Source organism: Nyctereutes procyonoides, unplaced genomic scaffold (genome assembly GCF_905146905.1).
Source record: "Nyctereutes procyonoides isolate TBG_1078 unplaced genomic scaffold, NYPRO_anot_genome, whole genome shotgun sequence".
In the NCBI taxonomy this organism is placed as follows: domain Eukaryota; kingdom Metazoa; phylum Chordata; class Mammalia; order Carnivora; family Canidae; genus Nyctereutes; species Nyctereutes procyonoides.
Window position 1 is genome coordinate 15,339,126 of NW_026575030.1, and position 26,244 is coordinate 15,365,369.

General features: G+C 44.9%; 1 protein-coding gene across 2 annotated transcripts in view; it reads right to left on the reverse strand.

Moving 5' to 3' along the window:
• Nucleotides 1–376: 376 nt before the first annotated feature.
• ERCC3 (ERCC excision repair 3, TFIIH core complex helicase subunit) overlaps nt 377–26,244 on the reverse strand; it is a 32,207-nt gene continuing 6,339 nt past the window's right edge. The window contains exons 8-16 of one of the 2 annotated variants that reach the window (XM_055316248.1): nt 25,262–25,576; nt 19,308–19,492; nt 15,467–15,669; nt 14,604–14,700; nt 12,990–13,107; nt 9,874–9,992; nt 7,804–7,956; nt 5,987–6,165; nt 377–533 (exon numbers count right to left, since the gene is read on the reverse strand). In XM_055316248.1, the coding sequence (XP_055172223.1) occupies nt 6,034–6,165; nt 7,804–7,956; nt 9,874–9,992; nt 12,990–13,107; nt 14,604–14,700; nt 15,467–15,669; nt 19,308–19,492; nt 25,262–25,576 (1,322 nt within the window). In that variant the 3' untranslated portion in view covers nt 377–533; nt 5,987–6,033. Of the gene's footprint in view, nt 534–5,712; nt 6,166–7,803; nt 7,957–9,873; nt 9,993–12,989; nt 13,108–14,603; nt 14,701–15,466; nt 15,670–19,307; nt 19,493–25,261; nt 25,577–26,244 lie in introns of those variants that run through there. The other variant, XM_055316247.1, reaches the window with a different exon arrangement.

The following is a 26,244-nucleotide window of genomic DNA, read 5'->3' on the forward strand; positions in this document are numbered from 1 at the left end:
TTCATTAATTTAAACTCTTCCTTCATTCCTACTATAGTTTTATTTTATTTTATTTTATTTTATTTTATTTTATTTTAACTCTGAGAGATACAGAGCGAGAGGCAGAGACACAGGCAGAGGGAGAAGCAGGCTCCATGCGGGGGAGCCCGACTTGGGACTCCATCTCGGGTCTCCAGGATCACGCCGTGGGCTGCAGGCGGCGCTAAACCGCTGCGCCACCGGGGCTGCCCAATTCCTATTATAGTTTAATGCTCTACATTTCCCTCTAAGAACTAGATTGGCTGCATGTCCCAATTTTTGATATGCTGGTTTTTGTTCTATGTTCTTTTATGTCATGGTAAGCTAGGTGTAGCTACAAAAGAAGACACAGGAGAAGTTCAGGAAAAAAAAGTTTATTATACTCACAGGTCCTAGAAACACAAGGCAGGGCACACCAGGCCACACAGGGCCACTTGGGGAAGCCTCAGGGTAGTCAGCAGGCAGATGGCAGGGGTGGAGTGGGGGAGCTGGGGCCAGAACCTTTATTGGAGTTTCTGTAGGACAAGCAAGGCAAGGCAGGATAAACACTTTAGGGTTGGTTAGCTTAAATAATTTCAGCAGGCTCTAAACTAGAGGGATGGTCCCTAGCTTGTAATGATTAATATTGCTCTTAGGGTGTATGGGCCAGATAGAGGAAGGATGGCTCTGGATTGGTTAGTTTGCAGATCAAAGACATGCTCCTGGCTGGACCTTTTGCTGCTCAAGAGCTTGCTAGCCCTATTAGGGTCAGTCTCTCCCCAGGCAGAAAGGTTAAGATACCAAAACATTGTAATATGCAGAAACAAAAAAATATAAACAACACGGTGTTCATTTTCACTCAATTCAAAAATACTAAGTTCCCCTTGGAGGTTTCTAATTTAGACTTGTGCTACTCAGTGTTAAAATATTTGGGGATTTCCTAGAGATCAGAGATCTTTCTTTTATTGATTTTAAGTTAATTTCCATTGTGATCACAGAACATTCATACTGACTTGAATCCTTTTGAATTTATTGGGACCTGCCATATGGCACAGAATTGAATCTGTCTGAGCAAATGATCTATCTGTACTTGAAAAGAATATGTATTCTGCTCTTGGTGGGTGGTATTCTAGAAGTGTCAATTAGGTTAGGTTGGTGGATAGTGTTATCTTCTGTGTCTTAACTGATTTTTGGTCTACTTACTCTATCGATTATTGAGAGAAAGGTATTAAAATCTCTTAATATAATTGTAAATTTGTCCTATTCCTTCTTGTAGGTGTACCAGTTTTTGTTTCATGTATTTTTAAACTGTTACTGGGGACATAAATATTTATAGAGTTATTCCTTCCTTATGAATTGACTTCTTTATCATTATAAAATGATCCTCTTTATCTGGGGTAATATTCTATGTTCTGAAATCTACTTCACCCAATATTAGTATAACTACTCCAGCTTTCTTTTTCTTAGTGTGAGGGTAGTATATATTCTTCCATTCTTTTATTTTTAACCTATTTGCATCCTAATATTTCATCATGCAGGCAGCCTAATTTGGTTCTTACTTTCAGAATCTGACAACTGCTACCTTTTAATTGAGGGTGTTCAGACCGTTTCCTATTTATTCTCAGTCTTTCCCATCTGCTTCTATTTCCTTTTTTCATCTTTTTTTAGAGTTCAGTAGTTTTTATGATTCCATCTTATCTCCTATGTTGGCTTATTAGCCATAAATTCTTTGCTGTGCTATTTTAGTGGTTGCTTCAGGGGTTGCTTTAACATATCACAGAGTACTTTCAAGTAATATTGTACCACTTTATATATAATACAAGAACCTTACAACTGTATACTTCCATTTCTACTCTCTTAGCTTTTGTGCTATTGATATACATTTTATTTTTATAAACTCCACAATACATTATGGTTGCTCTAAAGTTATTTTTTATTGTGGTAAAATATATATAACACAATACTTACCATTTTAATCACTTCTTTAAAATAAGACTTTATTCGGGAGAGAATGAGAATGAGCAAGGGGGAAGGGCAGAGGCAGCAAGAGAAGCAGACTCCCCACTGCACAGATGCTTAACTGACTGAGCCACCGAGGTGCCCTTTAAGATTGTTTTTTTATCACTAGTTTTAAGCAATTTGATTTTGATATATCCTGGGTATTGTTTCCTTTGTATTTCCTGTGCTTGGAGTTCCTTTTGTTTCTTAGAACTGAAGACCTACCAAATTTAAAAAATCTCAGCCATTATTTCTTCAACCCTGTTTTCTTTTTTTTTTTTTTTTTTTTTTAAGATTTTATTTATGAGAGACACACAGAGAGAGACAGAGACAGAGACATAGGCAGAGGGAGCAGCATCAGGCTCCATGCAGGGAGCCTGATGTGGGACTCGATCCCGGGTCTCCAGTATCACACCCTGGGCTGCAGGCGGCGCTAAACCGCTGCACCCCTGGCGCTGCTCACTATCCATCTTCAGAACCTAGCAATCAATCCTACTTTAAAAAAAAAAAAAAAGAGAGATGTAAATAATAGGGAAGTTTTTAAATTTAAAATTCACTGACTTAAAATGACATTTACTATCTTAGTTTCTGTGCATCAGGAATCCGGAGTTAGGGCTTCAGCTGGGTCTGTAGCAACTGTACAGCTCAGGTTATCATCAGGGCTAGGTTAGGGCCGCAGCCATCTCAAGGCCCAACTGGGGAATGACTGGTTTCCAAGCTCCCTCACAGGGCCATTGGACTGAGCCCTACCTCCACTCCGTTCCTTGCCGTGTGGACTCTCCAATGGGGGCTTGCTTGGTCAAGGCAAGCAAATGAGAAGTGTCAGGGTTTGGAAACAAGATAGATGTCAGGGTCTTTTATAACCTGATCTTGGAAGTGTCAGCCATCTCTTTTGATGAATTTTATCCATTAGAAGCAAATCTATCCATCTAACTCACATTTAAGGGAGGGGAATATACCAGGGCCTGAATGACAGAGATGGCATAATTGGGAGCCATTTCAGAAGCTGCCCAAGACACCCATAAAGTAGGTTTTTCATTTTAGACATGGTAGTTTTAATCTCTAGAGGCCTGACATGGGTTTTTATATCTCCTGTGTCAACATGTTGAATTTTTCTGGCTTTGTGACATCTGCAACACAGTTAGAACTTTTAGTGGCCTGTGTACTCGTATCATGTGGGTTATTTCTGGGTCTATTTTATTTCCTTTTCATTAGCGGTTGTATTTTACTGGCTCTTTGCTTATCTGGCAATTTTTCTTTTTTTTTTTGAGAGAGGGAGAATGCATGAGCAGGAGGGGGGTATGGACAGAGGGAAAGAGAAACAGAATTATAAGCATTTAATTTTAAGAGAATTTTAAGAGATGGGTCTCATCTCAAGACCCTGACCTGCGCCAAAATCAAAAGTTGGACGCTTAATCAACTGAGCCATCCAGGCTCCTCAATTGCCCTGTTATTTCTGATTAGCTGTCAGACATCATGAATTTTACCTTACAGGTTGCTGGGTATTTTTGTGTTGCGGCAATTAGCTTTGCTCTGGAACACAGTAAATTATGTGCTAACATTTTGATCCTTTTGGGTCTTGCTTTTGAACTTTGTTAGGATTGAGGCAGCATCAGTTTAGTTCTAACTCACATGCTGCTGAGGCAGACCCTTGCTGTACATTCTACTAGATAGCCCATGAATTATGAGGTTTCTCACTCTGGCTGACAGGCCTGGGTAAACTCCCCCCAATCCTTTCATTTGGTTCCTTATATCCAAGAATCAGGGGACCCTCAGCGAATGTGTAGTTCTTTGTGCAGCTCTCCTCTGCAGAGAGGTACTTTATCCTGCCATTAGCCATGGGGGTAAGGGCTGGCTCAGGGCAGAGGTAGGAGGAAGGGGCAGTTGGAGTGGTTACAAGTAGGCAATTCATTCAAAACTCCCTTCAAGGCATAAGCAGGCAGGGGTCATAGTGTTCCTTTTAAGTCCACAAACTTTAAGTTTTGAAGTGTTTAAAGATTTTTTTTTAACTTAAATCCAAACTTTTCAGAACCCAATTCAATAGTCACTGGGCACCTACTATACACCAGCTACTAAGGTACAGATAGAACTCAAAACTAATAGGGTACAAATATTTTTTTTAAATGAAGAAGGGGGGCACCTGGGTGGCTCAGTGGTTGAGCGTCTGCCTTTGGCTCAGATCATGATCCCAGGGTCCTGGGATCAAGTCCCAAATCAGGCTCCCCACAGGGAGCATGCTTCTCTCTCTGTGTCTCTTATGAATAAATAAAATCTTTAAGAAATAAAATAAAAAATAATAAAAATGAAGAAAGCCAACCATAAGGGACATAGCACAGTGGAGTTAAAAAATGGGCACGTGGAAGATCTGTGTCCGGCCCTGTCACAGGTAGACAAGGGGGGGACACCCCTGGGTCTTGTCCAAGTCATACATGGAAGAGTAGTTCTCTGGTCTAATCAGTTTTCCAGAACACAATAGATGGAGGATTTCTTTAACAGTCCCCATTCTCCAGGATCACAGGGCTTGGGTAAATGTCCACATTATCCGTAGGTGGGTTACGGAACAAGAAAACAGTGAGCACCACGGGCAGAAATGTGAAAATACAAGTATCTGGCACTGTTTGAGTACTGCAAGCATAAAGGTGTGACAGGAGATAAGAATCTGGAAATAATACTGGTTGGGATCAAGTTTGAGACATTTGGGTGCCAGCCCATCAGGGTGAGTAATGAGCAGGTCCACAGGCCTTAGCGAATACATGCCAGAGCACAGGCCTCAGGTCTGGCTGCTTGGCGCCATTCCTGCGGTTTGTAGACAGAGCAGCTAGCTGTGGGCCAAACTATGAGTGTTTGTCTGTCCCCAAAAGGTCAGCTCAGAGAAGTGGAATTCGGGAAAGGGGGCTCTTGCTTTGAAGCACTCCTGACCAGATAGATACTGTCTTCCCAGGCCTGGTCGGCAGCTGCTTCACAAAACAGCCATGTAGGTGTGTCTCACGACACAGGAACAGAAGGCTGCTGCTGAGCCTCGGGGGGTTGGGCAGGGACTCCAAATTTAGAGGCCTTAGTTAGCATGGGTTTTCAACACTCCCCAAATCTGAGTGCTGTTGTCTATTAGGATGAGCCTCCTCCTCAAAATGACAAGTTTTTCTTCCTGACTTGTGTATGCCTCGTGTCTTTTTTATGAAACAATCCTGTCTTTTCTTTCTTTTCTTTCACTTGAGGAACAAGAGAGAAAAAGATGTTTCTGAGAATAAAGGAACTAATTAAAGACCCCAGGGCATTATAACGCTTTTGGAACAGGAACCCAGCCTCCCAGCAGTATCAAAAATGAATCCGGGGAGAAGTAAAAAATCACTCTATCAAAGAAGCCCAACTGAGGAGCTGTGTGGGCGGTGGCTTTTGAGGTGCGATGGCCTGCAGGGGACCTAGAGGACCTGCACACAGGGATTCCCGAGCGGGAGGCTGCAGACGCTAAACAGTGAACAGGCAGCATGGCAACTGCTCTAGCTCTCCCCTCCATCAGGGCCTTGGCCCTGTCGGCACCTCAACACCAATCAGCAAGTCTTGTTTATCTTGGGGTGCATCTCCCCAGAAGAGCTCCTCAGGGATGGGCCCCATCTCACTCTTCGGTGCCTGCTACAAAAAGGACCTCAGTAGAGGTCTGTCACCTAGACAGAGCCCAGGCCTGTGACCAGGCATAAGAACACCTATAATCAAGAGTGGTCAAATGTTCCATTTCTGTTTATTCAGAACACTAAGATAAAATACATCTTAAATATTACAAATATTTATATACAGGAATGGCCAGTCCCCATGATTAAAAAGCGGTCTGAAAAAAACCCCAAAATATAGTCTCTGAACATTTTTAAGCCCTAGACAACCCATGAAGACAAAACCAAGGTCTCGATGCATGTTTTTCAACACAGTTAACAAACTCTGAATCTAGCTCAGCCTGGGCGATGCTACAGGAAAGAACGTGGATATGGAAAATCCCTACCCAATGCTGGTGCCGAGCACTCAGCCTTCACTGTGACCCTATGGATGTCATTTCCGGAAGCGTTTGAAAAGCGGATGCACATGCTTTGTGGAAGCCTTGCTCCGGGCCGAGTGGTACTCCATGTACACGGTGTCATCAGCTCCAGACATGGAGCTCATTGTGCCAAAACGCCGAGACACCTATGGGGGAGACCCAGCCCATGATTAGTTTCCAAAGGAAAAGACACTCCTTTTTTAACATTTATATTCACAGTAAGCTTTATAAAGTTTTAAAGTTTAATAAATACTAATTTTTAAAAAACATTTATTAACCACTTATTGTGTCTCAGGCATTGTGTGAAGCAGTTTACACATATTTACATGTATTAACTCCCATCTTACAGATGAGGAAACTGAGGCACAGATAGATTAAGTAACTTATCCAAGATCACACAGCTCTTAGAGATGGGACTTGAACCCAGACAGCTGTCTTTAGCTTACCTATTCTTAACCATGTCATAAAGAGAGGCATGACTCTGCCTCTCTTAATGACAATTTATAAACAGAATTTTTCAAAAGTAAGGGCAGCACACCCTCAACACCTCGAGACTCCACCATAAGGCTTTGAATCCAGTGGAAAGCCAGAAAACCCTGAGCTTGAAACTTGGCTCTACTTCTCACTGGGTGACCTTGGACAAACACCGAATGTCTGAGCCTCAGTGAATGCATCTCTAAGATGGGGAGAGCCTCATCTGTCTTGACAAAAACTGGGGTGAACAGAAATCACACAGGCAAGGGTCTGACGCAGAGCCTGGCACACCACTTGCACCAGACTGATGACAAGGCGAGTATGCAGACAGGCATCAGGCAACACCTTCAACAGCCTGGCCTTAGAGAACTCGCTCGGTTGGTGGGGATTACCAGACATCACCTTAGCACACGATCACAGGCAAGAAATTTCCCTGAAGCATCCATGCATGGAGGGTGCCCACAGGGGGGAAACCAGTCCCCATGTTTGGGGGCAGAACGGCCTCAGGCTGGAGAGAGAGCAGCATCACCCCAGAGGAAGCTGCTTTTCTTTCCTTGTCCCAACCACTGCTCACCTTTTGGTTCTAATATCAATTTAGTTTTCAAAGCACTGGACTAAAGTGTACTTTTCTCTTGGAAGGGCCCGATAAGAATGCCCCATAATGGTACTTTCATTAATCATGCCACATTATATTGGCCTGGCACATGGTAGGTATTCAGTATTTGCAGAATAAATGGAAAGTTCATTATTCTCAGAGAACTCTAAATTTTCCCAAATATTCAAACTGCAATGTGAGCTCATTCTCAGACCCCCCTCACAGCCTGAAAGGCTCAGTTCTATCACTAATAAGGAAGCCAGAGCTGAAGTAATTTGTCTGAGACCCTGGGCTGGCGGGCCCAGGCCCACAGCACCCCCTCCCACAGCCACCCCTGCTCAGGCAGCAAGCCTGAGGCCACATGTGTCACCCTAGGCTCCAACATCAAAGCACTAACAGAACTCGGACCAGACGGAGAGGCAAACAGAGTAGGAGGCCAGCTACAGCCACCATGGACTCAGCCACGTGAAATGATGTGTAGGAAAGGATGCGCACAGAATGATGTGTAGGAAAGGATGCTCAAGGTTAATACGGGCCATTTCTGTTACTCTCTTCTCTGTGGTTTCCTGCGTTTCCAAGTTTTTAAAAGGTCACACAGGTGTGCGCAAGTGCACACACACACACACACACACACACACATACACACACAGATAACCACATGCGGTGTGGAAGGCTTCTCTTCAGGAGACACCTGGCGCCTCATCCCCTCACTCACCTGGCTGGATTTGGAGCCAAACTCCCCTGCCACCACCTCTTCCTCAGCATCCAAGTCAGTGGCCGCGAGGACCTTCTGCAAGAGCTGCTGCTGCTCTTCCCTCGTGGAGAATGCCAGCTCTTCGTCCTCCATGCCCGCCAGCTTTGTGATCACCTGTGGAGCCGAGAGCCGCAGGCCTCATGTCCCCTCCTGTTTTCCTTCCCTCGGGCCCACTGGTGCAGGTGGCTAACCAAAGAGAGCTCCTCTCTGGCATTCCAGAGACCAGCTTCGGAGCCACCTGAAACAGGGAGCTTAACTGATGACTGTAGGGCAGGGAAGGCGAAGGAAATTCCAGAGAAGCCTACTCCCAAAACAGCAGACACATGATCACTTACAGATGATCAGCAGGGGCCTTGGCAACTCTAAGATGTCCCTTCTGGCAGTTTTCCATCCTGCACCAGCTATACGAAGGGACCAGAGACGGACAGGCACAGCCTGCTGCCCCAGGGCAGGGTCTTTAGCCTCCTGGGCTTCGGGTAGGAGGGAGCACTTAGAAATGAGAGCCTGTCAGGTGGACTTACAAAATTTTTTCTAATTGAGCAAAAGAACAGCATGGTAGTGATTTGGTTTTCCTTTCTCTGGGCGTAACTTACTACATGGCCTACCTATCCCTGAAGAAAGCCTGGATTGAGAACACAGAGAAATCTTGTTTGCTCCCCTGTAATTCTTCTCATCATTTTCATTAAAAGCAAAGTCCCAGAAGCAGGGATCTGGCTGAGGCCTTCAAGTGGCCGCAGAGCCCAAGGACAGATACCGGGCACTTTTGCCCTGGCCCAATCACCCCTCTGGGAACTCTGGGCTCATGATACTGGGAACTCTCACCTGGCTGCTCTCAAGGGGCAGTGCTGAAGGCAACGAAGGCAAAGGCAGCTCCAACCTACACAATCCCATGACCAGGTGCCTTTCTGCCAAGCTCACCTTTCAAAGAACCCAGAACACTCCCTGATTTGGTGCTTGTCTCACCCTTGATCTCTTGTCTCACCCTTGGTATCACCCCTGATCTCTCCAGGATCAGGAAGTATGAATGCTGTTTTCATCACATACTTTTTACGGATACATATAAAGGCCATCACACAAATCCTCCAAAATATGGTCAACTATCCTGTCCTCTGGCCCAGCATGAGAAGTGTGAAACTGTCTCTGCTTCTGGCTAAAAAAGGAGGAGTTAGACAGCCCTGACCTCTTGTCTCTGGCTGATAACAGGAACTCACCAACTTGTAAAAAGACACAATCAGAAGCATCTGAACAGGCAGCCTGTAGTCTCTTGCAAACCAAGAACGCGGAACCTACATGTTCTGGCATCCTTTCAGTTCTCTACTTCCAGCACCCCCCACTCACCCCCACAAATAAAAATCTTTAGGGCCTTAAATCCTGACATAAACTTACCATGTGCGTCAACAGGAAAGAAAGCAAACACATCAGTCAATGGAAGTCAGCCAAAGCTTTAGGATCCCCAAACCATGCAACCGCCAATTGTGGACAGCTCTGATGTGAGGCCCACTCAGGCCTGGGCCACCTGGAGGGGCAGCTCAACAGAGCCTTCCTGGTATTATAAATCAAGTATGTGAACAATGGCAAATTCTAAAGCTTTGGCTGACAACCATTGCTGGTGCAGGAAAGTAACTCTAAGGGGCTCAGAGGAGCACAGTGATGGCCACATTTCTGCAGGATCTCAGGTCCTATGAGGCTAGCACATTTTCCCCACTGACAACTAACACTCTTTTCACAAGACAACTGTAAAACATTAACAAGTAGAGACTCCAAGCCTTCAGAGGCCCCATTCTTTGACCATTCACTATGATAGGAAGCTGGGGGCAGGAAGGGATCTTGCACAATATCTTTCCTTAAAGTCCTTGGCAACTTATGCCGAGATAAAGGGAACCTGAGGCAGGGCTTCCAATGCCCTAATGTTCTGTGCCTGTCTGAGCTTTTTCCCACACTGGTGCCAATAGCAGTTCCTACCTTCCCCTGGAGGCATGGGTACAAAGAAATTCTTGGTTCTATTCTGACAGGAGACCAATGAATACATACCTTAAAGCTATAACCCTGATCTACCAGGAATCTCTGCCGCTTGGTCGAATAAGCCATTTCCTGTGTGTCCTGGGATACCAACGAGTAGAAGAAGGCATTATACTCCTCAGCAACCATCCCTTAACAGAGAGAAGGAGAAAGGACAACATTAGCTGTCAAAATGCCAGGAACCGAGGGTCCTAGGCTCAAAAATTAAGTACAGCTGATCCCTGAATAATATGAGAGTTAGGGGTACCAACCCTCCCCCCGCACAGTTGAAAACCCACATGTAACTTTTGACTCCCCCAAAACAACTACTCACAGCCGACTGCTGACTGCAAGGCTTAACAACAACATAAACAGTTGATTAACACATACTCTGTATGTTATATGCATTACATATTATTTTTTAGTATAAAGTAAGCTAGAGAAAACATTAAGAAAATTATAAAGAAGAGAGAATACATTTACAGTACTGAACTACAGTTATCAAAAAAATCTCTCACAGTGCAAACTATGTTATTCGAGGGCCAAGTGTAATGCAGTAGGAGAGCTTTGCAGTCAGGAGGGCTGATGGCCCTGACTGTGCTTAGGCACTTGACCAAAATTAAAAACATCTGTGGTTTAAATGGCATCATCATGAAAGTAAAATGACAACCCACAGAATGGGAGAAGATATTTACAAAGCATGTATCTGATAAGTGATTTGTATCTGGACTGTATAAATAACTATTACAAATCAATAATGAAAAGACAAATGACTCAATTATAAAAAGAGCAAAGCATCTGAACAGACATTTCTCCAAAGAAAATAGACAAACGGCCAACAAGTCCATGAAAAGCACTTAACATCATTAGTCATCAGGGAAATGCACTGGTGCCACAATGAGGTACCACTTGGCACTCCCCAGGATGGCCAGAATCAAAAAAAGATAATCACAGCTATTGTCAAGAAGGTAGAGAAACTGGATTCCTCATATACTGCTGGTAAGAGTGTAAAATGGTGCACCATTTTAGAAGACAGTCTGGCAGCTTATTAAAATGTTAAACAGAGACCACAGCTGATGCAACAATCTACTCCTAGATATATCCCCAAAAGAATTGAAAAAATATGTCCACACAAAATCTGCACATGAATTTCATAGCAGCAATATCTCTAAGAACCGAAAAGTGGAAATAATCCAAGTGTCTATCAACAGAAAAATGAATAAACTAGATGTGGCATGCCCACACAATGGAGGATCATTTAGCAGTAACACGAATGAAGTACTACCACCTGCTAAGAGCGAAGACCCTTTTGAAAATGTCACACTAGTGAAAGAAGGCAGTTGCGGAGGGCCCAGACTGCACAATTCTGTATGTATGCAATGTCTATAACGGGCACATTCGTCAAGGTAAAAACAGAGAAATGATTGCCTGCAGTTGGGGCTGGGAGGCAAGGAGAAAGGAGTGACTGCCAGAGGGAAAGGGTTTCTTTTCTGGAGTGATGAGAATATTCTAAACATAGCCTGTGGTAATGGCTAAACACTTTGCAATTATATTTTTTTAAAAAAATCACTGGGGATGCCTGGGTGGCTCAGTTGGTTAAGTGTCCAATTTGGCTCAGGTCATGATCTCAGGGCCATGTGATCATACTGGGTGTGGAGCCTGCTTAAGACTCTCTGTCCCTCCCCCACCTCCTCAATGGCCACACGCATTCTCAGTCTCTCAAAAAAAAGAAAAAAACCACTGAATTGTACACTTCCAATGGACCAATTGTATGGTATGCGAATTCTATCTCAATAAAGTTGCTAAAAAAAGAAAAAAGAGCTCAGAGAGAAAACCAAGAAAGATTCATCACAGAAACTAGGACAGAAAATACTGCAGCCTATAAAACCTGATCCTTCTGGACAATCTGTAGAGTTTTGCTTCACAATTCAATTGTCAGCAAACTCAGTACCTGTGTACTGCCTCTGAATTCTATTGTTTCTTAGTCTTACAAGAGCTCAGAGAGGCAAAGAACGCAGCCAAATGCCTTATATCAAACAGTATTTAAAAAAAAGAAAACAAAATCCTACTCAAATTCAAAGTGGTTTTCAAGTTAGATGTGTTTCTTTTCTGGGAGGTGATAAGGCATAAATTATGAATTATGCTCACATATGCTAGTCAGATTATATTCTGGTCAGTTTATAAAAGCTGCACTTTATCCAGTAGCTTCCAATATTCTGTTACACAAGCCTTATTCCTCCCAACAGCCCTGCAAGACAGGATGGCACTTGTACTCTGGATGGCAAAGCAAGGCTCACAGGGGCAAACTACCTGCAAGGCCACAAAATTGGCCAGGTGCCCAAGTGCATGCTATTTCTACTAATGTGCCCTGTCTCCATATTAAATACAATTGGCTGCCTCTTAAACACATTCTAATATGGTACGATTCCAACAACCACACACTAACCTTGTTTCCGACACTCAAGCATCTCCTAAGAGAGGAAAGTGGATTCCCTGAGGACAGGCCTGTGTCCTCGTCTTCGGGCCTGCTTGGCCTAGGAGAACAACCCCGGCCATCTCTAAGCAGCAGTGTCAGTGCCTGCCTTGCCCATGGTTAGGGTCTGGGCCCTTTTACCACAGTGACCACAGAGATACTTGACCTCTTGCATGTCCTCACATACTGAGCGTGTGACACCTCTGCAGCAAGCTGCCACACAAGATGGGACTTCTGCTGGGTGGTGTGTGAGGCAGCCATCTGCAGCTGCCCAAGTTGCTCTTACCAAGCCTTCCCCTTACTCCTGACTCAAGGTCCAGGGTCCAGCTTCAGCTCATACACGTCACTGGTGGCCAAGCCCTCTGTGTCTATACCATTACACACTGCCTTCCTGGCCCCTCTTACTACCTACCAACACAGGCACTCAGCTTAGAGGATGCTCATGTGAACCAGGTGGCTGCCATGGAAAAGATCTACATATTAACCCCAAGGCATGAACTAAGAAGAGCCAAACAGATCTTGGTCCTTGCTTTGGAACCTCTCCCTGCAGAATGTATGGGGCCCAGGGGCCTACCTTACCAATAGGAACACACAGGCAGCTTAGCCTACCCTCTTTCTAACCAAAGTGGTTCAAAAGGAAAGATTTCCTGGAGCAGAAGGGTAAGGCCACCTTTACCTTTTTTGGCTCGGAGCACTCGCCCCAGCCTTTGGGCTTCCTGCCGCCGGGAGCCACCGTGAGATGAGATCTGAATGAGAACATTTGCTTCTGGCAGATCAAACGATGTGTCGCCCACCTACAGAAATGAAACAACGGAGAGTTTGGGGAGGTTTTTTGTTTTGTTTTCATTTGGGATGTAAAGAAAAAAAAAACCAATTGGCCTTGAATTTAAATAAGCTCTGTAGATAATGTAGAAAGATAATCACCATCCTCCTCTTCCTGTACCAGGGTCCTGTGGATGCAGGCAGGCCTCAAGGATTAGTGTGAATTCTCCTGGAAACTGTCCTAAAGAAGCTGTAAGGACCTGTAGTTCCCACCAGCTGTCTTGCCAGCATTCCCAGTATGGGCTGCAGGGGCCCAGAGATGAGAGGTCCCTATCAACAGAGACTCTCTGCAAATGACCCCTCTTCTTTTTTGCTACAGAAACATGTCTGCACAAAACCATCCACACTCTCAATTGGAGGTCAATGAAACCACCAGTACCTGTGGGACACATGATCTGGAAGGGGCCACTGTCCACACTGGGCTGCATCTGGCTCTGGGTGGCGGCCTCAGCTCGAAGGTTCCAACCATCAAGGTTCCTAAACGCACATCCAAGTCTGGCACTTACTGAGCCAGCCATGATCACTTATGCATAAATCTCATCTATTTTGAGCTTTGGGTCTATTCTAATCTGAAGGACTACTCTACATTGTTGAACCACGGCTCTAAGAGTGTCATCAAGCTGGGCCTTCGTGAGTTTGTACCATGCTCACATTAATCACCCACCATCAAGGTACATGAGGAGCCAGAAGCAAGGCTGCCCACGACCCACAACAATCTCCAACTCCACAAAGACACTTCATCTGAATGCCTACTTTTGCCAGAATAGGTAATGAAAATTTCCCCCTCAGATAAGTAAATATAACTTAAAATTCCTATATCCCCAAAAGAAGTGGGAAAATCTCAAATGAAGAGACTTTAGGGCAGCACAGGTAGCTCAGCGGTTTAGCACTGCCTTTGGCCCAGGGTCTGATCCCAGAGACCCAGGATCAAGTCCCAAGTCGGGCTCCCTGCATGGAGCCTGCTTCTCCCTCTCCCTATGTCTCTGCCTCTCTCTCTGTTTCTCTCATGAATAAATAAAATCTTTAAAAACAAACAAACAAACCAACAAACAAAACAAAAAGACTTTAGAGACGCCCAGGTGGCTCAGCGGTTGAGCATCTGCCTTTGGTTCAGGGCATGATCCTGGAGTCCTGGGATTGAGTCCCACACTGGGCTTTCTGCACGGAACCTACTTCTCCCTCTGCCTGTGTCTCTGCCTCTCTCTGTATCTCTCATGAATAAATAAATAAAATCTTAAAAAAAAAAATCAACAGACTTTATAGATCATCCACAGTACATTAAACCCTGCATCTGTTCCTTCTGCTACCTGTCAGAAAGCATTCCTCTGTCCACAGACATGGACACCCGGGAATGAAACTGACACATGAGGTCCCTTCAAAAACATGAATTCATTCCCCAGAAATCACCCAGTGTCCCCCAGCCCTGGGGGTGCTGGTGTCTCACCACCACCCTGCATGCCACACAGACCTTGGATATGAAGATGGTGTTGATTTTGGGGTTATGCTTGAAATTCTGGAGAATCTGCATCCTCTCTCCTTGGGATGTAGGACCATAGATATAGGGTCTAGAGAAGAAAGAAGCTGCATTAGGAAGACTACAGAATCACCCCCTCGATTATTCTGGAGGCTTATCAGAGGGAAAGGGAGCTCCTTCAAGGTTTCCCTCTTTCACGAAGCCCTCCATCATGCAAGGATAAGGATATCAGAAGGAGGCCCATAAAAATGAGCGGCTACAGACCCTGAGCCAAGGTTCTGGTCACCCACTCTCTTCAAGATTCTCTCCTTTCCTTTTTCCTTGGTTTCTCAACTATACTTTTTCCTGAGGCAACATCTCTCCATCTAAGCTTAGTGTCTACACAAGTAGTGCTAACACAGAATCCAGGTGGAACTGTGGGCGGGGGAGGACATTGGTGGTATTTCCTGAGAAGTTCTTTCTAGATGTAGTACCACAGCTGGGATGCTGGACCAGTCAGCCTTGCCCTCTTGGCCTCTGGCCCATATAGTCTGACCTCAGCTTCAGCGGAGTGCTCACTTGGCTGCTATTTCAAATGCCAACTTGCACCCACCTCTGGAGCCCAGCTCAAAGATAGTGCCCCACCAAAGCAGTGCAACTCCAGCCCCTGATCCCTGGGCTTAAGCGACCCAGGCTCCCTTTTCCATATACTCTGACCTCTGAGTCTGACCACTTGCTCCTCTGTCTTACCCAATTCATAAGAAATTCCCGAAAGCTTCGAGAGAGGAAAACACGCAAACAAACAAGCAAGCACCTTCTGTACTCTGGCTCGGGGAACACAGGCTGCCTGGCACCAACCCCAACCTCTCAGTCCTTACTTGTTCAGTCTAATGGCGTATTCCTTCAGGGCAAACACATTGTCTGCAAAGACAATAATCTTGTCATTCCTCCTTTCGTGAAACTTGATCAGAAACTGGCAAGCTCTGAATTTGTTAGGGTTCATGGTGTACAGCAAGATTCGTTTCTTGGTTTTGATTGCCACATACTCCCGGTAAAACTCAGGAGACATTGGGCACCAAACCTGTGACACAGAAAGAATCAAGGGTCAGTTTGTAAGTTTTAAATATCACGTGATTAGAAACTTTTGAAGGCCATTCACTTGGCAGAACTAGCTTTAAAATAAATCAAAACAGGGGTGCTTGGATCTCTCTCTTGACTTTGGCTCCAGTCATGAGGTCAAGCCTCACGTCACGCTCCAAGCTGGGCATGGAGCCTGTTTAAGATTCTCTCTCTCTCTCCTTCAGCCTCTCCCCACCTCCTCCTCTCTAAAAAGAAAAAAACAGAAATAAAAATAGTTTTAAAAATATATATAAATATACACATATACCCCAAATCAAATACCTAACAGTGAACCAAGACACTCTATCTCTTAACACATAGATTTTTTTTAAATTTTTTTTAATTTTTATTTATTTATGATAGTCACACACAGAGAGAGAGAGAGGCAGAGACACAGGCAGAGGGAGAAGCAGGCTCCATGCCGGAAGCCCGACGCAGGACCCGATCCCAGGACTCCAGGATTGCGCCCTGGGCCAAAGGCAGGCGCAAAACCGCTGAGCCACCCGGGGATCCCCAACACATGGATTTTTAAAACTATCGATATCCAGGGAATTACTTTTACACCAGCTCCAAGTAAGGGAAATCAGATTCTCAGCCAGTGGTACAAGTAATCCCTCTTGTTTAGACCACCCTCCACACACAAGTCTACACACATCACTGCTATGGAGAACTGCACACATACTTCCTAACTCTGTCTGTGGAGTCAGCCTAGCAATGACATCCTAGGAATATTGAACACACCCTCGCACCTAGATCTTGGTTGTAAATTCCATTGTCTACTAAAAGGGCAGCTTGGAGAAATGGCTGACTCCAGAGCCAGGATAGGTCGGGAAATTACCAGATGAGCCTAAAGTATCTTGCTGTGCCAGAAAGCAAAGAAGTGTTCAAAGAATGAGCTCAAAGAATGACATGAGGACATGTCAAACGGATATAGAAGCCAGATGGAAGTGGGTCCCGTTGGTCACATTTGAGACAATTTGATCATTCAAGGATGACAGTAACATTCCTGAGGGCCTCCTCTGTGCTAGGCCGGTGCATGAACCACTGGCAAGGTAAGGGAAGCTCAGACAAATATACCGAAGTGCCACGTGTTTCAAAGGTCTCAAGGCTGTGAACACACAAAAAGGAACCTCTGGAAATTTTGTATGGAACAGGCCATAAAGCCTATACTGACAAGCTCCAAATTCTGTGACTAGTTCCACTTCTCTATGTGATCACCACAGACCCTTTCTTCACACTGTCAGCTGCCATCACTATATGCCTAACACTGGGCTGAGCTCAAATTCACAGGTTTTGCTGCTGCTGCTATTTTCTGGTTCCTCTTAGGCCATGTCCTGTCCATGTCCTCATTAGAATTTCTAGTTCTTTACAGCCAAAGCAATTCTTTTTTCAGTAAAATCTCTAAAATCATACATTTCACAGAACACGAATGGTCTATAAACATATGAAATGATACTCAACATCACTAGTAAGCAAGAAAATATATATTGAGATCATAAAGGAATACCATTTTTATAATGTGTCAGCAAAAATTAAAAGAAAACAAAACTGTATTATGGGTTGGAGAAGATGTGGAAAACCTCACTCACTCTTGATGAGAATGTCAACCAATACAACACTTTGGAAAACAGTTTTCTAGGACACAACTAATAAAGTGAGTATCAGTATAGCCTTTGACCCAGAAATGCTATTTCTAGGTGTATCTGCCAGAGCAGTGAACTTCTCAGTTGAATCATTTTACGTCACAAACTAAACATCCATATGCACAAACACAGTTCTATTAAATAACATATACCCTTAATATATATTATGCTTTCTGGTAGATTCTATTCTATTCTGATCATGACCCAATAAAGCAATGTCATCATCTGTTACAGAATCACAGTCCACAGTGTGAATACTGCTTTAGAAAAAAATTACCCAAATCTCCCCAAAACAAGTACAAAAATATGTGCAGCAACATCGTCGTAACAGGAAAAAAAAAAACTAGAAAACTAGACTACATCCTAATAGAGATAAAATAAATGAGTGCCTCACTAGGGCTGGGAGCAGAAGCAAGGATTCATGGCAAACAGACATGAGGGAAATTTCTGGGGTAGTGATGGGGCAGTGGGAAGTCCTAGTCTAAAACTGGAATGTGAGGATGGCCACAGAACTCTTTATACTTACTAAAATCACAGAATTTATAAATCATATTATTTACTTAAAATAAATGAGTGTTAAGAAACATGAACTTATACCTTGGATAAAGCTATTAAATAGTCAACTTAGCAACCCCAATGTCTGTCAACATTAGAGATTTTATTTTTATTTGCTGTGTAATATTCCATCACATATCAAATTGCTGTATACTTATACAATGGAATACTATATAGCAATTTAAAAAACTGAACTACAGCTACTTGCAGCATCAAAAAATTAATACTGGGATGCCCCGGTGGCTCAGTGGTTGAGCGTGTGCCTTTGGTTCAGGTCATGATCCCGGGGCCCCAGGATGGAGTCCATGCAGGGAGCCTGCTTCTCCCTCTGCCTGTGTCTCTGCCTCTCTCTGTGTGTCTCTCATGAATAAACAAAGTCTTAAAAAAAAAAAAAAAAGTAATACATTCTGCAAGGAATAAAAGCACTGAAAAAAGGACATAAAGAAACAGGTCCTATTTATATTTACATAAAGATTTTTTTTTTTAAGGCAAAGCTAGGCAAAATAGGTGAGGGCAATGAACACAAGAAGTAAAATAATAAAGGAAAGCAAGAGAATAACAAACCCATTTCCATAATAGTGCGTACCCTGGCAGGGGGAGGAGAGAACCAACTGGAAAGGAATAACAGGCCTCAGAGATGCCACTCTGCATCATAAGATGGGTGCTGGGTATGAAGACGCAACTACAGGGTGGGGAAGTTTTCAGCAAATGAAGTCTCCCTGCCCAGGTTCTTCAGACTCACCTTTACCCAGCAGGCCCCCTTCTGCCTTTCGGAACAGAGGCACCCTACCCTAGCCAATGAGTAACAGTAACTTCAAGGGGCTAGAGAGGATTTTTGTTGTTATTCCCTCTGAGAAGACTTACCTTTAACTGTGTACTTTAAGCATTTACCTGTGCAGGTATTCACTGTAGAACCAAATTGGGACAATGTGTTTCCTGACGTGTTCAGAAATAAAATGATCTAGGCCACAGGTGCCTTCGGGGGCATTAAAACCAAGGGGCTTTGACATGGGGGTGGACCAAATGGCTGCCCACGCAGGGCCTCCCAAGAATCCCTCCAGGGTGATGAGGGTGGGCGGGAACATCCTGAGGCTCAGGCCCAGAGAAGAGGAGGAGCAGCAGGGGCTCTGGCGTCAAACCAGCCTGGGTCACCATCCCAACTTGGCCCTTACTGACAGGGCACCCCCAGAAAGTGATTCTGTTTCATCAGCCTGCAGAGCTGGTAGGACACTGCCGACCTCACAGAGGGCCCAAGGCAACAGGGTGAGGCAACAGGGTACTTTTGCTCAGGTCCTGGACTGTGAATCTGTCCGTGGGGAGTTGAGACGATCCCTTTTCCCTGAACCCCGGGGTGCAGAAGAGATCCCTCCCCTGGAGACCATGCTGGGAAGGAGCCAGCTACCTCAGCGCACTGCACTTTGGCGATGTAGCCATTGTTTTGCAGCTCCATCCAGTTGGCTTCGTAGAGCTTGGGCCCAATCAGAAAATTTAAATCGACGATTTTGTCATCCTCCCGGACTAGGGTTGCAGTCAAACCCAGCTTGCAGTGGGCCTGCACGATGGTGAGCACCCGGCGGAACATCTTGGCTGGGGAGACAATCAGGGCATTCACACCGTCACTTTTTTAAATGCTCAAGGACCACACACAGCCTTGCGACTTCACATTGGCCTGGGATGCCATGTGGGCTAACCCCCGGGTTTCTGAATCACAGGAATCTGGCTCTAGACAAGAGTGACTAGGCAAGAAGCCTTAATCATCACTTTCAGATCTGTCCAAAAGAAGGAAGAAAAAGAAAACAAAAGAGAGAAATGGCTTTAGGGAAGCTCCAGGTTAGCAAACCGTAGGATCCTTCCTCACAACATCTAAGCTACCAGCAGGGGTGCAAATGGCAACCTGAAACATGACCTACAACACCTAAAATACAATTGCATTCTACATGATGCAAGGCATTTGTTTGCTCTGAAACTTGTACCCAGGTTGTCAGGAAAATGGCTGGGTAACTGGGGAATCAAAGAACTGGAAAGAGCTGGATCTCCTCAGCTTCCCACCATCTTCCCAGAAACCAAGGAAAAAACAGGGAGACATAAAACCCCAGGCACCGTGACCTGCCTTGGAAATTCCCTTCTCTGTGCTTTTCCAATAAGATTTATCTGGTCAACCAGCAACCTCCTGTTTTTCTCTCTTTGGCATTATTAGAATTCTTTCTGATTTATCAAACTAAATAAACACGTAAGTGGGTATGAGACATTAATTTCAAAAACCCTAACTGTGGGTTTTCATGCGCTCATCTTTTAAAAATCCTAATACTTGGGATCCCTGGGTGGCGCAGCGGTTTGGCGCCTGCCTTTGGCCCAGGGCGCGATCCTGGAGACCCGGGATCGAATCTCACATTGGGCTCCCGGTGCATGGAGCCTGCTTCTCCCTCTACCTGTGTCTCTGCCTCTCTCTCTCTCTCTCTCTCTCTCTCTCTGTGACTATCATAAATAAATAAAAATTAAAAAAAATTATAAAAATCCTAATACTCTGAAAGAAGTATTGACTCATGAGTGGGGCTCCTGGGTGGCTCAGTTGGTTAAGCGTCTGCCCTTGGCTCAGGTCATGAACCCAGAGTCCTGGGATCAAGCCCCAGGACTCCCTGCTTGCTGGGCTCCCTGCAAGCAGGGAGCCAAGCAGGGAGCCCGCTTCTCCTTCTCCCTCTGCCGCTCCCCCCTGCTTGTGCTTTCTTGCTCTTTCTTCTCTAATAAATGCATAAAATCTTTTTTAAAAATTAAAAAATAGGGATCCCTGGGTGGCACAGCAGTTTAGCGCCTGCCTTTGGCCCGGGGCGCGATCCTGGAGACCCGGGATCGAATCCCACGTCAGGCTCCCCCGATGCATGGAGCCTGCTTCTCCCTCTGCCTGTGTCTCTGCCTCTCTCTCTCTCTCTGTGTGCCTATCATAAATATAAATAAATAAATAAATAAATAAATAAATAAATAAATAAATAAATAAATAAATAAAACATGTTTGAGTCATGCTTATCTTATAATACAATTAAAGGTAAGGTTAGGGATACTGCAGAAACAGATGTTAACAATTTGAGGAAAGAGGGGTTAGACTGCACCAGAACACAAGCCAAAAATGTAAGAACACAGTGAAACAGCAGAGGGCTGTCTAACCCCCAGATAAAGACCAGGTCTTCCAAGCCTAACACAGTTCATACATACACTTGACAGACGGAGACCAGAAGCACAATTATGTCCGAGGACTGTGCCACTCCAAAAAAGGGTAGCCGAGACCCCAGACAAGGCTCCTTGTGTCAGAAGGGCATGGCAGTCAAGGTAATGGAGACACCAACCTAATGCGGGAGCAGCTCCGGACAGCCAAGAGATTCTATCAACCCAAGGGAAGCATGAGTCTGGACCCCACCTGGACCGTCTGCAGCCAGAAAGGCCTTCCTGTGCCATCTGTCCTGCAAACAGGTCACATCCCACTACCACATTCTTTTAACAGTCATACGGCTGTCAAGAGGAAGAACTCACATACAATACAGTGCATGGTTTGACAAAATTTTACACAAGTAGGTGCTTGTGGAATCACCCAGGTCAAGATAAGTGTTCTTAGCATCTAGAAGTCTCTCCTCAGACCCTTCCTGTCAATACCAGCACTCTCCCTCAAAGGAACCATGATCGGACTTCAGTCACCCAAACTTTATATAAAAAGAATCACAATAGGGGGATCCCTGGGTGGCTCAGTGGTTTAGCACCTGCCTTTGACCCCGGGCGCAATCCTGGAGTCCCAGGATCGAGTCGCGCGTCTGGCTCCCAGCATGGAGCCGGCTTCTCTCTCCTCCTGTGTCTCTGCCTCTCTCTCTCTCTCTCTGTGTCTATCATGAATAAATAAAACAAATCTTTAAAAAAAAAATCACAATACACGTTTTGTGGGTATGACTTGTTTCACTGTGTGTTATGTCAGTTGTCATTTGACATTTGAGGGATTCTTTGTCCCTCCCACTTTATCTCCAGTCCAAGCACAGCATCTGATACTTAGTGGATTCTTAATGAATACTTGCTGAAATAATGAAATCGGCAGTGTCTTGCATGCACTAAGCACTTTATATGCAGGTCCTGCAGTTGCAAATTCCTTACTGATATAGTGACCCAACAGGAGTCTTTTTGGAAGATGTATGAAACAACACAGCAATCTTTTTACCTTTTGCGATAGGTCTGAAAGGTTTATCATTCTATCTAATTCAACGTGGGAGATATTTAACAATCAAGAAACTTACTGTGATTTATTAGAATTCCCTTCTTTAGCACTGGCTTTCTGGCCTAGTGGGCATGGCCAGGCCAAAGGGCTCATGAGATTGAACTCCGAATTCTTTAACAGCTGTTTGGTTTTACTCTCCTACCCAGTCAGAGACAAAGTGGCTCAGTGAACCAGGGAAGAAAGAGACACATACAGACACCCAGGGCAAGCATGAAATTCTGTGGGGGTACCTGTCTGCTTCCTCATTGCCACACAACCAAGCCCAGGCCTGGCTGCTGCCCTCTGGGCCCCAGGACCGAGGCTACAGAGGGACATCAGCATAAACTAAATACACACTCAAGCAGAAAGCCTCAAGTTTTCCCAAGTTTCAAACACAGCCTCCAACTAAGCCGCAATCCCAAACTCATTCACAGGATGTGATTCTCTAGGTCACCAATTTCCAATACAATCAGACCCAATATTACCCCCTGCTCCTTATTTTTTTTAAGTTTTTAAAATCAAACACAGTAAAACTGACTTTTGCTGGGGGGTGGGGTGGGGTGGGGTGGGGTGGGTGGGTAGGTGGGATTGGTTCTATAAATTTTAACACATGTATAGATTTGTGTCACCACCACCATAACCAGGATATGGACCAATGCATTCATTATCCCAAAACACTCCCTCATGCTCTCCCTTTACAGTCACCCCCTCCTCAACCCCTGGCACACGCTGATCTGTTCTCCATCACTACAGTTTTTAAAGGTACCATACACTCTGTAACCTTCCAGGATGGGCTGATTTCACTCAGCACAAATCTCTGGAAGTTTACGTAAGCTGTTGTGCACAGCAACCATGTGTTCCGTTTCATGGCTGAGTAGCGTTCCAGGGGAGGGACGTACCAGTTTATCTATCTGGTCACCCACTGCTGGGCATCTTGGTTGTTCCCAGGTTTTGAAGACTCTGACTAGAGCTGCTATAAACATTCAGGAAAAACTTTCTGCGTGAACCTGAGTGTTCATCCTCTAGGATGGATGCCCAGGGGTGGGCCTGCTGAGTCATATGGCAATTTTCTAAGAAACTGCCCAACTTTTCCACAGTGACTGCTCATTTTGCAATTCCTCTGGTATTGTATGCCAGCTGCTCTGTCCTCTCATCAGTACTCATTATTGTCAGTATTTTTCATTGTAGCCTCTGTGATGGGTGTATAGTGGCATCTCATCTCATGATATTAATTTGCATTTCCCTCAAGACTAATGATGTGAAACATCTCTTCAAATGCTTCTTGGCATCTGTACATACATTCTCTTTGGTAAAAGGTCTATTCTTGTCTTTTGCCCATTTTCTAACATCTTTGTCACTGCCAGAATGTCTAACTGGCAATCAAATGAAAGTATCTAAAGCCTACTCCTAATTAGTACTCTTCAAACCTGCTTCTTCTATGGCTTTTCAACATCTCAATTCATAGCCACTCCCTCCTTCCAATTACTCAAGCTAAAAACCTTACAGTCATCCCCGATTTCTCTTTCTCAGAGCCCACATCCAGCCTATCAGCTTCACCCTCACAACACATCCAGAAGTAGATGACCTTTATTCTTACTCCTATTGGGACCCATCCAGCTGCTTCTACCCTTGCCTCCTTCAGTCTATTCTCAGCACAGCAGCCAGGGTGGTATTTTTATAGCCGTGATCAGAACATGTCATTCTCTGCTCAAATCCCTCAAATGGCTTCCCTCTTGCTCCAGTACAGGCCAAAGCCTCTCCAGTGACCTCTGAGGTCCTATGGCATCTGGCCCCCATTTTACCCTGCCTGCTCCTCGCTAACCTTGGCTGTGACTGCTCTCTCCTATGTCCGCCTTCCCACCACATGGCCACTTTCCTGCTGTCAGACCATGCCAAGTACTCTCCTACCTCAGGACAAATACCGTTCCTTCAACCTAAAAGACCCCTGATTCCCACCTGGCTTGCTGTGAATTTCTCTAGTTCTCTCTAGACATCCAGGAGTGCTGGAGGGACTCTCATTACACTGAAAAGAACAGATTCGAGCATCACTTTGGCCATATCTCAAATATTCTATGTGAAAATGCCTCTGATTCCATTTCATTCAGAGAAATCTCTAATTTACACTTAATTTGTTAGGGCTCCCCCTTCATTTGTTTTATCAAAAAAGATTTGCCTGGAATACTACTCAGCAATAAAAGGGAAGACACTATCAATACACATTATAATATGGACACATCATCATGCGAAGTAAAGCAGGCACATAAACAATATATGATTCTGTTAATAAGATATTTCCAGAAAAAACAAATCTAGAGAGACAGGAAGTACTTCAATGGTCCCTGGGGTTAGGGATCAAAGCACTGACTGTAAAGGAGTGAGGGAGAGGTTCTAAAACTGGGTCATGGCGATCCCTGGGTGGCTCAATGGTTTAGCACCTGCCTTTGGCCCAGGGCATGATCCTGGAGTCCTGGGATCGAGTCCCAAATTGGGCTCCCTTCATGGAGCCTGCTTCTCTCTCTCTCTCTGTATCTCTCATGAATAAATAAATAAAAATCTTTAAAAAAAAAAAAAAAGTAAAACTGGGTCATGGTGATAGCTGCACAAGTCCAAAAATTAACTAAAAATCTTGAACTGTACATTTACGATGGGTGGATTTTATCAGCAGATAGTTTATCACTATAGCTATTCTTTAAAAAAATAAAAGACTACTTGAAACACCTGGAGAAGTAGGGTTCTTATAATACATTAAGAAGCAATACTTTGGGTTTCAAATAAAACAAACACCACTATAGCAAGGATTTCAGTGCTCCTGGCCCAGTTTTCATAGCACCACAAACCAGTGGGTTAAGGGGAAGCTGAGCTGCAACAGTAAACATGGAGGAAGGAGGGAAATACCATTTTCTGAATGACTACTCCAGACCCATAATTAAGGAAGCTGTGAAGGGATACACCTATCCACCACCTAACCTACCCTCACCCTCACCCCCACCTCTTATTTAAAAAATCTACCCACCAAGCCTTTCTAGCAAGACCAATGTACTACACAGCAGTCCTTCCCTCAACCCAACAAGGGGAAATCATTTTCTGTCTCTGCGAGGAGTGGGCGGCTCAGCTCTCCGTCTGCTCACCTGGTATGGTGTGTACTTCATCCAGGATCATGAGGCCCCACTCCTGAGTTTTGAGCCACTCCATGACACGCTCAGCCTCCCAGGACCTTTTGGTGGTGTGGCCCAGCATGGAGTAGGTGCTAATGGCAATGGAGCAGCCTATGGGCTTGTCCTTGGCATCAGAGGTGAAACGGCAGATCTGGCTGTCGTCGATCGTGGACCACATCTTGAACTGGGCTTTCCACTGTTCCACAGACACAGCAGAGTTGCCCAGCACCAGACAGCGCTTTCTCACAGTGCATGCAGCTGTCACGCCAACCAGGGACTTCCCAGCACCTATGTGAAACCAAATGGCAATGATGTCCAAGGCCAGGTTGCAATGGACACACACTGGCTTCATCCACACACAAATCTGGGAGAACTCCTTGATCCTCACGACTGATGTTGTGGGGCACCTATTGCTCCAGAGCCTCTGTTTTCCCTTTTTATAAAAAGGAGTCCTGCCCAGCTCATGCACAAACATGAAAATCAAGAGAGACAAGCACCAGGCCCTACTGTATCATTTTTCATGAATTCTGTTCAAATGCTGAAATCTCAAAACAAACCTGACATAAGAGACATTCCTATTGTTGCCATTTTGAACAAAAGCTGAGGATAACCTGCCCAGGCCATGGGGAGGAGGCACTGCTGGGGCAGATGGGCCACACAGAGGAGGACTCAGTATAAGGCAGCCTCGATGGTTGCATGGCATGCTGGACTAAGAACTCAGGAATACAGGAAAAGCAGACACTACTGGCAGAGAAGCAACATTCCAGGGCTTCCATTTACTATCATCCACCGTTTGAATATCAAGATAAAAGTCAAGCTCTTCCTTTAAAAACAGCAATTCAGGCAGCCCGGGTGGCTCAGTGGCTTAGCGCCGCCTTCAGCCCAGGGCGTGATCCTGGAGTCCTGGGATCAATTCCCGCGTTGGGCTCCCTGTATGGAGCCTGCTTCTCCCTCTG